General features: G+C 51.0%; 5 protein-coding genes across 5 annotated transcripts; 2 read left to right on the top strand and 3 right to left on the bottom strand.

Annotated features, from left to right (window-relative positions):
• Nucleotides 1-8: 8 nt before the first annotated feature.
• Nucleotides 9-1914, bottom strand: Z518_08791 (uncharacterized protein; the record flags this gene model as incomplete). Its single annotated transcript, XM_013414530.1, has 8 exons — nt 9-119; nt 177-266; nt 320-425; nt 478-595; nt 644-797; nt 855-1130; nt 1198-1300; nt 1346-1914. 8 exons carry the CDS (start codon nt 1912-1914, stop codon nt 9-11), a joined length of 1527 nt encoding a protein of 508 aa, XP_013269984.1.
• Nucleotides 1915-3332: 1418 nt separating this feature from the next.
• Z518_08790 (60S ribosomal protein L7) lies at nt 3333-4376 on the bottom strand (the record flags this gene model as incomplete). The annotated part of the gene is made up of 3 exons (XM_013414529.1): nt 3333-3792; nt 3841-4007; nt 4191-4376. The coding sequence occupies 3 exons, from the start codon at nt 4374-4376 to the stop codon at nt 3333-3335; spliced, it is 813 nt and encodes a 270-aa protein (XP_013269983.1).
• Nucleotides 4377-5009: 633 nt separating this feature from the next.
• On the top strand, nt 5010-5777 carry Z518_08789 (uncharacterized protein; the record flags this gene model as incomplete). The annotated part of the gene is made up of 1 exon (XM_013414528.1): nt 5010-5777. One exon carries the CDS (start codon nt 5010-5012, stop codon nt 5775-5777), a length of 768 nt encoding a protein of 255 aa, XP_013269982.1.
• A 130-nt stretch (nt 5778-5907) lies between these two features.
• Z518_08788 (uncharacterized protein) lies at nt 5908-9429 on the bottom strand (the record flags this gene model as incomplete). The annotated part of the gene is made up of 1 exon (XM_013414527.1): nt 5908-9429. One exon carries the CDS (start codon nt 9427-9429, stop codon nt 5908-5910), a length of 3522 nt encoding a protein of 1173 aa, XP_013269981.1.
• A 1295-nt stretch (nt 9430-10724) lies between these two features.
• On the top strand, nt 10725-13231 carry Z518_08787 (uncharacterized protein; the record flags this gene model as incomplete). Its single annotated transcript, XM_013414526.1, has 2 exons — nt 10725-12399; nt 12447-13231. 2 exons carry the CDS (start codon nt 10725-10727, stop codon nt 13229-13231), a joined length of 2460 nt encoding a protein of 819 aa, XP_013269980.1.
• Between the last annotated feature and the right edge of the window lie 16 nt (nt 13232-13247).

Genomic DNA, 13247 nt, shown 5'->3' with positions numbered 1-13247 from the left:
GATGACAGCTAAGAGACGTGTCTGTCTGTTCTTTTGCTAATGACCACCTCCAATCCATCCTGCCACACAAACCAGCCGCCAGAAACCTTCCACTCTAGGTCGGGCCTGGTAAGGGAAATCTGATCTACAGGTCAGAACCCTAAACAGACAGGAACAGCGACAGAAACGACCCTTACCCTATAATGCCGCAGCAGCTGTGGGACCAGTTTGCCTATTTCCAGAAGCGAAATGTTCTTACCGACACATGCTCGATTGCCATGGCCAAACTGTAAGAGTGTTCAGTTGAGTCGGCAATCGAAGGAAGGGAAAAGGATCTCACTGCAAGGTTGGCTCTTTCCATGGCCATGAGTTGTTCCTCCGATGCCTCAAGCCATCTCTCCGGTCGAAAAACGTCGACGTCCAACCCATGTACATCTTTGTCTCGCCTATAGTTCAATGTGAATATCCAACGTGGATGATGCACTCGGACCAACTTACGCTGTCACCCATGGGTTTATGCCAACGATCGTACCTTCTGGGAAGTAATGACCTGCTAAAGCGATTCCTCCCTTTGGGACATATCGTTCCAGAATCAAGCCGACCGCAGGGTGCATGCCTATGCAGCCTCAGCATCCTATGAAGGAGGTTGAATCCGAAGACTTACGAATTGCTTCTTTGATGCACGCTTGCAGATACGGCAGCCTATTCGACTCTTGCCAAGTCACAAACTCGCTCAACTGGCAGGCTCTATCGGCAGCATCGATCTCGTCGACAACTTTTGCCATGATCAGTGGGGACTTGAGCAGATAATAGAAGATCTGGTCAATGTGAGCGCAGTCAATCTATGTGATTTGAAGAAGGGGAGGACACCCTACCGCTCGCAATGTGATAGCGGTGGTGTCACTTCCAGCACCAACATTGTCACAGTTGTACATGAGGATCATTCTGTCCGTCACCAGATCAGGATATTTTTCTTGAGCTTCGAATGATCTGGTGAGAAAGTCGCGCTTTTGCACGCCGCCAAAAGCGCTCACAGCCGCCCTCTCTTTCATCCTGTCCAATGTGAATGTGACGATTGGGTGGGTAGGGACGATTTTCAGAAAGACGGGGTTCTTCGTCAGGATTTCGTCGAGACAGGGTATTTGTCCTACCTGGTCGTGAGATGGAATAAGCCAGTAATACCACCAAAATTGGATCATAGAGAAGCCAAATACTTACACAGCCGGCATACGCGATCTTGCCTCGAATGTCTGCCATAATCCCCTGCACATCTGTGCCTGATTCAAGGAAGCCTAGCTTCTGACTAAACTGCACTTCGCCCCTACAACTAGTTAGATGAGACAGGTCGATCCACAAACAGACTTACAGAACGTCGAAAGCGTATCGCTGAAGCCAAACTCCAAAATCCAGTGATGCTCCAGAGGCAGCAAATTGATCCAGTCTGGACATAAGTAATGAGGAGGTCGAGTCTACCAGCGGCTCGAATTCGACTATTGTCGACATGCTGTAGGCGTTGGCGATAGGCTTCCTATATAGAGCATGATAGTTCTCGTCTAAAGCAGTGAACAGGCTAGGAGTAAATTTGCCTTTAAATGGGAGCATTGAGAGTGTGTAGAACCGAGTCTTGGTGAAGCCTGAATTGATTCCATAAATTGTTGGTATCAGTGTCGGGTCTGAGATTGAAATGGTTCGTGGGCCAATTCGCACGAAACGGGAATTCGTTTCTCCGTGTAGTCGGATTTGGGTGTCGTGGGGAGTTGAGAAACACGCGTTGAAGAATCGCCAGAAGTCAGTAAATCCGGCGAGGAAAGGTCCAGGGATTGAATTTAATTTCCGACCATATTTGTTGTATAGGAGCTTGACCAGGAAGACTCCCACGGCTATCCATGCCCAGTATTTCTGGATGAAGCTTTGCACATGTTCGAGGAGCGCCATTGAAGCAGTTGCCGTACCACAGGATGTGGGAGGCGACCGTTGCCTTCATATATACCCGCTGCGATATTCACAAATGGGAGTTGTGGGACGCACTGATACCATTTACCGGACGTGTGAAGCGCTTGATACGTCGAGGTGGACGTGAGCATGCGTCCACCAGGTCGCTCCACATATCTGCTCACTGCTCACTCCAATCACTGGTCGAACTCAGAGTCATCGAACGCGAGGCGTACGGGAAAGCGCGCAATATCGCAGGATGGGGGGCTCTCCATGGCCGAGCCTGATGGCGCTGAAAATTTGGTTGGAATGTATGAGTTGTGGTAACGATGACTGCTCCATGGCGGTCTCTCAGCAACAAGAGACTCTGTTGTTTGCGGCCAGTGTGGAATAACAGGCGTTCTCAATATCGTGTCAGGAGAGGAAAGCCTGTAATCATCTTTTCAGCAATCATGTGTTTATTGGCGAGTCAAAGGCCACAGCAGCTTTCGCCTACCTCGTATCCCGATCCCCCTTACCTTGGAAGGCAAGGGGTTGTGTAGTCCGTCGTCAATCTTGGCGCCATGGGACATGTACAGCTTGGGAGTCCACTGGGAGGACCTTCGTGACCATCACGAGGCAACTCTCGAGCGTCCGTGATGCATCAAAGGGATTCATGCGGCGGCGAGTGTCTCTCTGTGGCCGATGGCCTCAATATCTGACGCCATGGCTGAAATCATAAGCGTGCGAATCGGCTGTAGGAAGCTGAACTGTACAGCGCTGGGGCCCTGACACTTTGATTGAGCCATGTATCACACATACCCAGCGAGATGGTCTCCATCAAATCACAATCGTGGATCACAAATGAAGCACAAGTATCGTGTGAGTTGGGCTTGACATGCGGTGAAAGGAACTGAACGAACGCCAGATCTGCCGGAATTGGAAATTCAAGGGCTCTCAAGCTGCCACAATCCTTGCAGGATTGATGAGACTTACCAAGAGACATCGCCGTTGTGGTCAGAGGCCAACTTATGGAAGATGACTGTCCCGGAAGGTGGTTGCCGAGTAGAACGCCCTGTCTGGTAAAGAAGCTCTCCTGCCGTGTGGTGGGTAGGACAATGACCGATTTTGACATGACAAAACTCATGATAACCGATGCTCCAATCCCGGGACTCGGCCTACGCTCGCTTAGGCACCCATGGATGGTCGCACCAAGTGAAACTAGCCACAAGAAATACTGAGCAGGAAAGGCGGTTGCTGCGTGGATACGATATATTGGTGGAAAATGTATTTCATTGGCATCTTCTCAGGGCATGACTAGTGCCTATCCCGCTGCCTGACACCCCGGTAGACATCCTGTACTTTTGAAATCGAGTTGCATTTTGGTGTACGTAAAACACGTCTTGGTGAACCATTCGCCGGATCTCGCCACCATTTCGAATCTAGTTCATCTGCTTGATCAGAGCGTTGATGGCCTCCTCTCGGTTACCAAGGTCACCACCTTCGATGTAGTGCTTGAATTTCCTGGCACGGAAACCACCATTGGGGTTGGACAGCTTGAATGGCCACAAGAAGTTGCTGGCCTGCTTGAAGTTGGGTCCGACAGTAAAGATCTCGTGAATCAAGTCTTCCATGCAGACAATGCCGTACTTGCCAAGGTTATCCTCGATGAGTTGATTGTCGGTAAGAGCAATACGTTGTTTGTTGATTTTGCCGTATCCACGCTTGTAGATAAGCTCTCGAACCGTTTTGAGGTTGGGATAGCCATAGGCAATGTAAGGGTTGACGATCGTAAGCATCTCTTGGGTGGCTTTGGTCAACTTGATGAAGACACCATTGTTAATCTGCAAAAGTCGCAGGAGTTGAAGGATCTTGCGAGGCTTGGGGGCAATCTTGTTGATACTGGTTTCAATTAGCCGGCATCTCGGAAGAGAATGGCAAGTTGCTCACCCCTTGATTCTGACGACAAAAGCCAATTTGGGTTGGTCGTCAACAAAGAAGGTACCTTGCTGTTTGCTCAAGCGATGGAGACGGATTTTTTCACGCTCGGCATCGCGATATTCCTTGACGTAGGTCTCGGCCCGCTTGAAGATGACTCCACGCCTCTCCTTGTTGGCCTAGACATCGAAATTGTTAGCGACTGGCTCTAAGTCTATTTCATCAATGGTGGCAGGGAAGAAAATCATGCTCAGCCCCGAAAGATGGTTAACAAAAGCGACAGCATTGACTGAGAGTCTAGTCGCGTAATGATATTTATCATCACCCAGAAGACATTCGTGCATTGAGGAGAGTGGACCGACCTTCTTTCTCTTTTCAAGCTCGGCGGCGCGTTGTTCCCTGGCCTTCTCTTGACTCTTTCTCTTCTTCAACAAGGTCTCAGGAACGAGGATCTGATCCTGCGTTGGGACAGATCTGTAGACGGAAGGTATCAGTATAGTCCGCAGGGAGGAGATCGCCAAGTCGGAACTGCAGCTATGGCGCGGCATTCTCAAACTGGTGATAGGCGTAACTCGACGAAATAAATTTGATCAGTGAGAAGGATGGTAGACGCAAACAGCTACGCTGGTCTATTGGCACCCATTTACCCTCTCATCTGACAACACCCCGACAGGGTCAGGTCATTTTTGCACTCCACGACAAGTCCTCCAACCTCGAGATGGGAGAAGCATGTAGAACGAGCTCAATTGATTTTAAGGAAGAGGACAGTGACTCCTTTAGCCTCAACGCCCCAGCTTCATTTGCACGTGTGATTTTCGCGTTCTTCGGTGCAAAGCCTTTTGGGATGATCGAGCTGGCGCAACTTGGGCGTAACCAGCGAAGAGGAGCAGACCATATCTGAAGATTCCGACTGTCAGCATAGAGGGGGGGACTACTTACGACTTAATGACTGGCTTCGTCATGTTGACAAGTGGCGCTCGACAAGTTGGAAATTGACGGAGAGATGCTAGCGAAAGTTCAAAATTCAGAGAACCCAAACCGCAGTTAGAAATTGAAAATAGGCTGTGGGTGAGCTAGATCGAAAACGGCTAGACGCCCTGTTGAGTCTTGGCAGTTTTTGAAGGCAAGACTCCTCGATATCATTAAAAGGAGTTGGCATCATTTTCGTGGCCATTGTTGAAATGTCTACGAGAAGAGGTGTCGGTTTAGGAGCATTCACCAACCGCAATGCCACGGCTCAGTCCTACGCTGCTCATGGCTCCAATCTCAAATCCGCCAACGCGGCATCTCTTCAAGCACAACTAGAAGTCTTCCAGTCGCTTCTCCACAACTTTGCCCTGGAACATGCAGCTACTATCAAGTCTAATCCGACGTTCCGAGCAGAATTCGCTCGAATGTGCAATGCCATCGGTGTCGACCCACTTGCAGGCAGCAACATCAAGGGTAAAAAGGCAGATTCCTTGTGGGCAAAGGTGCTCGGCAACGATGTTAACGACTTTTATTTCTCTGTGGCGGTCCGCGTGGTTGAACTATGCCAATCGACACGAGCCGAGAATGGAGGCCTTATTGGGTTGACAGAATGTTGTGAGAATGTGGCCAAAGGCAAAGCCATTGGCGGAGGCCTGCAAGTCTCCGAAGATGATATAGAGCAGGCCGTCAAGTCTCTTGAGCCTCTGGGATCGGGTTTCGTCATCCTCACCATTGCCAACAAACGTTTCGTACGCTCGGTGCCCAAGGAACTCAACAACGACCAATCGACAGTCCTGGAAGTGTTGCAGTTACTTGGTAACGTGACCGTTTCACTCCTCCAACTCAATCTAGGGTGGGAGCGGGCCAGGGCCGAGACCGTCATCCAAGATTTACTGGCTGACTCCTTAGTTTGGGTGGACTATCAATGCCGTGAGCCTGAGTACTGGTCACCCCAGGGTTTGATCGACGAGGAAGAGTAGGAGTGTCTCCCACCCAACAGATACAATGCCGAGAGGAGGTACTTCCTCCGGGGGCCCCGGGGCCCCGGGGAGGTGTTGGTGTAATGGGGATGATGCGCGGTCGGTTGAGCGTGACCGACAGAAGTTCTATCTACTTCTTGTATTCATCCTTCAGCACCCAGCGGCCTCTCCCTCTTCCTCCCTTCTCCAGTCTGGCGATCACCTTCAACGTCTCTTTGAATTCCATGGTCGCCTGAGGAGTCGTACAGAATCGATTGAAATGATCAATCAGCATCTGGGTATAGACACTGCCGCCGTGACTTGTGAGATAATCCCGGATAAGCTTACCAAAGTCCTTGCCTTGCGGCAAAGCTGGCGTGCCAGATCTGGATGCTGAGGCCGCAGAACCGGACGACCTTGCAGGGCTAGACGTCCTCGGTGTAACATCACGGCTGTTCGCCATGTTCGCCTGACGTTGCTGCAAATTTGCAAGCAGACTTGATGACTGCACACCACCACCTCTGGAGCGGGAATTCGAACTGAAAGCCTTCTGTGCTGTAGTCTCCTGTGGTCTGCCCGAGACACCAAATTGTCCAGTCCATGTAGGTGTGCCGATCGGGACTGTCCGGGCGACATCGCCGGCACGCCGCAACTCTCTGGCAGCCTCTGCTGCAACCTTGCGAGCCTCTTGCTCTATCAAAACCGGATCTGCAGCAACCTTCTTTCCGACTTTGTGACCGTCGATGATCGCATCATGCTCAACCGCCGAATGGATTCCCGAGCGTGCAAAGATACCTTCCATCATCCTGTCTTCGGAATTGGTTGCTCCGTCCTTGTTCGCGCGTCCTTCTTCCTCCATTTCCCCCGCATACTGCTCCATGGACGATATGCCAGGCAACGCCTTAATGTCGGTGTCGCCGGTGGTAGGTGCCGGTGGCTTCACCCCCTTTGTTTCGGTGGCTCCCGGGGCCTCGGCTGCTTTGGACGAATATTTGACTTGAGCATCTTGGAAGAGTGTACTTGTCTCAGTGGGTTCGCCTTCATTTCCCAAAGTGAAGAGATCATGAAGGTCATTGAGGTGGAATGTCTGCCGCTGTTTAGGGTCCTTCAGAATTTTATTCGTCAGAAATTGCTTGAAGATTTGACGGTGATAAATCTTTTCCTCGATGGTACCGGCAGTCATCAGGCGATAGATGGTCACTTCTCGCTTCTGACCCAAGCGCCAGGCTCTTTCTCGGGCCTGCACGTCGGTTGAGGGATTCCAGTCCGGGTCGAAGATGATGACTCTGTCCGCTCCCGTCAGATTTATTCCAAGGCCGCCGACCTTGGTCGTCAACAGAAACACATGCAGGTCCGGGTCTGTGTTAAACTCGTCGACCATGCCTTGGCGCATCTGAATCGGCGTGTTGCCGTCCATACGCCTATACTTGAAGCCAGAGAGAGACCGGACGTATTTCTCTAGGATATCGAGCATGATTCGGTGTTGGGCGAACAGAAGCGTCTTGTGACCGGTCTCCTTCCATAGCTCCAAGAGTGAACCGACGACCTGCATCTTTCCGGATTTGGACGGGTCGCCATAATTGTAACCCGGCTTGGTAGACAGTTGTCTGTGGTTGGTAAGATCTGGATGGTTGCAGATCTTTCGCAGGAGGTCGACCCCGTACAAGATTTGTCTTTTGCCATTCATAATTGCATCCATCTCACCAGATTCAATAAATCGCTTGTACTCAGCCCGTTGCAACTGTGTCAATTTGCAAAATAATACCTGTTCACTTTTCTTGGGTAAGTCCGCCGCGACGTCAATCTTGAAGCGTTGCAGCAGATACGGACTGATGGCATCTTTGAGGGTCTCTGCACACTTGAAGGCTGTTTGAACCTGAAGATTAGATGCATTCGCATAGCCACCTTGACGAATAGGTATTTCAAACTGGTTTCTGAAGTTGACCAAGGTGCCCAGGCGCATGGGGAAAACAAAATCGAAAAGCGACCATAGTTCGATGAGGTTGTTCTGCATTGGGGTGCCCGACAAAATAATTCTATTAGGCGTGCGAAGCTCTTTGCAGTAGATGGTGATTGCGGTGTTCGGATTTCGAATTTTGTGTCCTTCATCTAATATTGCATAATGCCAGTCGACCGGGATGAGAAGAGGAGCATATGTCTGCAGGCCAGAATAGGTTGTGACCAGCACGCCTCCCTGTCCCAAGATTGGCTTCAAAATTTTCCGGGCCGCCCTTTGCGCAGCGGTCAGAGGTTGGTTTCCTCGAGTCGGATCCCACTCGACATCAAGCAATCTATCTTCTTTGCTGCTCTCGCTTCGCAGGTTGACCATGCCACTGCCGGAGGAGTGTAAGATGGTCACTCGAAACGGCGGCCACCATCGATGGAACTCATTGGCCCATTGTTTCATAACCGTGGCAGGACAGACGATAATGATGGGTTTCTCCAGCTTTTTGCTGTAATGGAGACCGGCCAAAAAGGCAATGATTTGAATAGTCTTGCCTAAACCCATCTCATCACCAATGATACCTCCCACTTGCTGCGTGTACAGCTCATAAAGCCAGTGCACACCGGTCTTTTGGTAATCGAAAAGGCTAGGATAGATATCTCCAGGAAGCTTGTAGTCATCATCGAAGACGGCATCTGCAATCTCGGGATGGGATAGATACGGCTCTTCTTCTACCACCGAATTCAGATGGTCATCTCCGCATTCTCGATTAGTTGCGCGTCTTCGGGCTCGCCGTCTTCCCATAGCCCATCTCCTCACCCGCGACTTATAGACGGCATCGTTGCCATCATCGACACCACGGAAATCTTCAATTTCATCGTTCGCCTGAGCTACCGCCTTCTGAGATGCTCTGCTTTGTCTGCCGGCAGTGCTAGGCATCGCTTCATCTTGCTCCTCCGAATCTGAGATAACATCGTCCTCGACCAAGCCTTCGTCGTACGAGTCTTCGTCCTTGAAAGCGGAACGATGGGCTAGAATTCGTCTTCGTTTGCGCGGTTGACCAGATTCTAGCTCTTCCTCGGCACTTGAATCGGCAAAACTGGAGGCAAACCCTGGCTGTCTCAGGTTTCGGTGGGACATGAACTTCCTGGATTCTACGTCGGGATCAATATCCTCCAATTCAGGCTCTTCTTCGGCATCCAGAAGTGCTCCTTGCAGAGTTGCAGACGACTCGCCGTGAGTGGAAAGGCCGAATTTGGAAAAGGGGGTGATTTTCCCGGTTCTGATCAGGTAGTCGCGCTGTGACTCGTGGGGCAAGCGTCCCGTAGATGATGGGTTTTGTTGATCTGCCAGACCAGCATTCATCTCGCGCTCATTCATTCTGTCCTCGATCTCGGTGATATCATTGTCCAGATCCTGGATCTGGCCCTGCATTCGATCAATATCAAGGCGTCGCCGTGCTCGCTGAGTGGTCCCGATCGGGCGACTGATTTCATCACGAGTTTTGCGAATCTGATTCCGCAGCTTTTCCTTCTGAGATTTGGCCTTGTCGAGACGCTGTTGGTCTCTATGGTTGGCCTGCTCGAAAAGAAGCCTGTCCGCCTCTCGTCCTACATTTCGTTCCAGATCATCTTGATCGCGCACGAGCGCGTCAAGGTTCCGCAGTCGAATTGTTTCAGCAGATTCATCAGGGAGCGAACGCTCATTATTGACATTGGTGTCAGCCATATCCGCAGTGGTGACTAGTGACAGTTGGCTCTGATGCGGTTCCCCCATGCCACGCCGTACACCTTGTCCTCAACTTTGGTGTTTGGACTGTGTTGTCGCCACCATCGGACGACGTTGTGTAGAGATATGATACTGGACCTGACAGTGAAGAGGCAAAATTGAAGTGAAGTCGAGATGAAGCAGCGGTGCTTGGTAAGAAAGACGCTCGGCGATATCAGAGTGGCAATTCGATATACTTTTTTTTTTTTTAAAAAAAACCGGTTAATACGCTGTATAAATGTAGGCAGGACGAAGAGGCCTTCGACCTGCTTCTATGGAGGATTCGATTGGAAATCCTACCGGCAAACAAGGTCAGCGTCTTCACAGCAAACTCGAAGCCAGGGGAAATCTTATCGTCACAACCAAGGCCAGGCTGCTGTCGGGACTGTCGAATGTTCCTCCGTAGACGCGATGTAGGGTGGGTTTGGTGGCTGCGGTAGACGACAGAAGAGAGCGAATGGCAGGGCAGCAGCCCAATTCCTTTGCTCCTTAGGCGCCGTCCTTTGAGCCTGCCCAGCGTCCAGCGTAACGGCCGGCAGCGTTTGCGAGTGAAGTCCTTTCCCTCACTCAAACTCTTTCACGCTCCCTCGACAACTGCTTCACAACTGCCTTGTTGTTCCCCGACGACCTTGAGGACCTCGAGGACCTCGAGATCATTTCTTCACTTGTCTATCTCTGTCCTTGTCTCGGGTTTGTTCCAGTCCTCATTGTTGCGTCGCCCGGTTCCGCTCCGTCTGCACGGCCTCTTCACCTCCAACCACGGCTGCCACGAATCCAAACCCCAGCCCGAACGTGCAACAAAGCCCATTTGTGTCCACACCCTCGACGTCTGCCCAAGTCCACGAACCGACGACAGAGCAACACTTCTCTATTGTCTCTGATCTCAAACGCCATGGCTTCATGCTGAGCCTTTGTCTCTGCTACCATGTGTCGACTTTCACCGTCAATCCTCCAGTCTTTCTCGACTGCGCTTACGAAAGCCGCCAACCCACTTTGCCTGCCCCTCTGAAAGCCGACAGCGACCCTGCACTGCGGTGCAGGTCTCATGTTCCATCCGACCGCGAACTATTTTCACCTCGATTGACCAACTCACACTGGTTGTGCGGGTCTATCTATATGTGCATCGACACCGAACCTGCGGCAGAACAAGCAACAACCGCAGCGGCTCAGCTCTAACCCAACGGGGCACCTACTCGATATTCTGGCCTCATTGTGTTGATTCCCAGTTCGACACCGAGAGGCGCCTCTAGCAAGCCATGTCGATGAATACGACGCCTGCCACACAATCGCATGCATATGAGCACAATGGTGAAATTGACGTCCCGATGGAAGACGCAGATCCTTACAACCGAACTAAATACCCTCCCCGTCCTGCACACCAGCACCGACTGTCCACCCAATACATCCCCGAGGCCTCAACCGCCGCACAACGCTACTCTCCTATGAATGCTCAACCGATAGGTGCTGCATACGCGTCGAGCCCGAAAACGCAAAATCAAAACAGTTTCCCATACCTGAACCAGCCCCCATCATCGCGAGAATCTCCCACCCGGCAAGGGAACTATACCTCAGATCGATATACTGAGCCACCAACGCCGACCAGATACCATTCGGGCTATTCCTCCGCCATGCAGAATTCCGAATTGAGCCCGGAGTCGTATTATCCTGCCTCCGCCGGCAATGGACGTCCCGTCCCGCTGTCGAGACAACAGTCACAGGGTGCAGGACCTGTTCCGAGGTTTAGGAAGGTCAAAACTGTGCAGGATCTCACTCCAAAGGTCAATGCTCAGCCACCATATCGCAGAGCAAACCCCGAAGGCGGATTCATAAGTCCGCTGCAGGCCCTAACCACGTACCTTCCCGCCACATATCGGATCTGTAACCCCAGTTTCAAATACGAGTCATCAAGGAATCCCAGGCGAGTCTTGACAAAGCCGAGCAAGGGGACCAAGAATGATGGCTACGATAATGACGATAGCGACTACATTCTCTACGTGAATGATATCCTGGGCAGCGAAGAGGCGGGCCACAAAAATCGATACCTGATCCTGGACGTTCTAGGCCAGGGCACTTTTGGTCAAGTGGTGAAATGCCAGAATTTAAGGACCCAGGAAGTCGTTGCTGTGAAGGTCATCAAAAACCGGACGGCGTACTTCAACCAAAGTATGATGGAAGTGTCGGTCCTCGATCTTTTAAACCAGAAGCTCGACAAGAATGATGATCACCATCTCCTGCGCTTGAAAGACACATTCATCCATCGACAGCATCTATGCCTAGTTTTTGAGCTCTTGAGCGTCAATTTATACGAACTAATTAAACAGAATCAATTCCGAGGTCTCAGCACCACCCTTGTCCGAGTTTTTGCCCAACAGTTATTGAACGGTCTCACCTTGTTAAACAAGGCCCGACTCATCCATTGTGATCTGAAACCGGAAAATATCCTGTTGAAGAACCTGGAAAGTCCAATTATCAAGATCATTGACTTTGGGTCTGCTTGTGACGAAAGACAGACAGTCTACACTTATATTCAATCTCGATTCTACCGATCCCCCGAGGTGCTATTAGGGTTACCTTATTCTTCTGCCATCGACATGTGGTCTCTTGGGTGCATTGTTGTGGAGCTCTTTCTGGGACTACCGCTTTTTCCGGGGTCTTCTGAGTACAATCAAGTTTCTCGAATTGTTGAAATGCTAGGTATGCCTCCGACGTGGATGTTGGAAATGGGCAAGCAATCGGGAGAGTTCTTCGAAAAGACGACGGACGAGTTTGGTCGCCGTACATATCGGCTCAAGAGCATGGAACAATATTCTCGTGAACACAATGTCAAGGAGCAACCGAGCAAGAAATACTTTCAAGCGACCACTCTCCCCGAAATCATTCGCAGCTATTCTATGCCTAGGAAGAATATGAAACAAGCTGAAGTGGAAAGAGGTATGATAGGAAATCGGACTTTGGGAGTGGTTGCTGACCGATTGCAGAAATGAACAATCGCGTTGCTTTTATCGATTTTGTTCGTGGCTTACTGACTATCAACCCTCTGGAACGTTGGTCCCCTCAGCAAGCGAAACTGCATCCGTTTATCACTCAACAAAAGTTTACTCAGCCTTTCGTCCCCCCGATGAATCTGAAGTCCCCGTCGTCGAGCAAAACCCCTGCCCCAGGTGTACAGCAGCAACAACAAGCCGAAGCTCTAAGCAAACAGAGAGCCGCTCAAGCCGCCCATGCTCAAGCCCAAGCAGCACAAGCCCAAGCCCAAGCTCAAACAGTGGCTCAAAATGCGTACGCCATGCAAATGAGCCCCTACCCACAATCCCAGCCGCCGCCAATGTACAGCACTATGTATCCCGGTCATCAACAAGGCGCTCCTCCACCATATCCTACCCATTCGGGTAACTATGCCCCTCAGATGGGCATGATGTCGCAGCAAAACCCTCAGATGAACCCTAGTCATTACAGTCATCAACAGAGCTTGTATGCGCAGGCTACGCAAAGGGCAGGTCGTCAACGTGCGTCCACCTTGGACCAACAACAGGCTGGAATTCCTGCTGCGATACAGCGCGTTGCCAGTCATCTTGACCCAAATGCGCCGATCAGACTCCAACCCAGCCCCGCTTACTATCCACCTCCGGCGGATGGATATGTCGACTCGCCCTCGACGGCCCGGAGACGAGGCAGTCGCAATCAAAGGAATCGTGATTTCATCCGGACTCTGGAAGATGGTGCAATGGGGGATACCTTCATGAGCAAAGCACAATGGCATTGAAATTGGCGGAACTGCA

Source organism: Rhinocladiella mackenziei (assembly GCF_000835555.1).
Source record: "Rhinocladiella mackenziei CBS 650.93 unplaced genomic scaffold supercont1.6, whole genome shotgun sequence".
Taxonomy (NCBI): Eukaryota; Fungi; Ascomycota; class Eurotiomycetes; order Chaetothyriales; family Herpotrichiellaceae; genus Rhinocladiella; species Rhinocladiella mackenziei.
The sequence above is the reverse complement of the archived record's forward strand: the minus strand, read 5'-3'. Positions and strand labels throughout refer to the sequence as shown.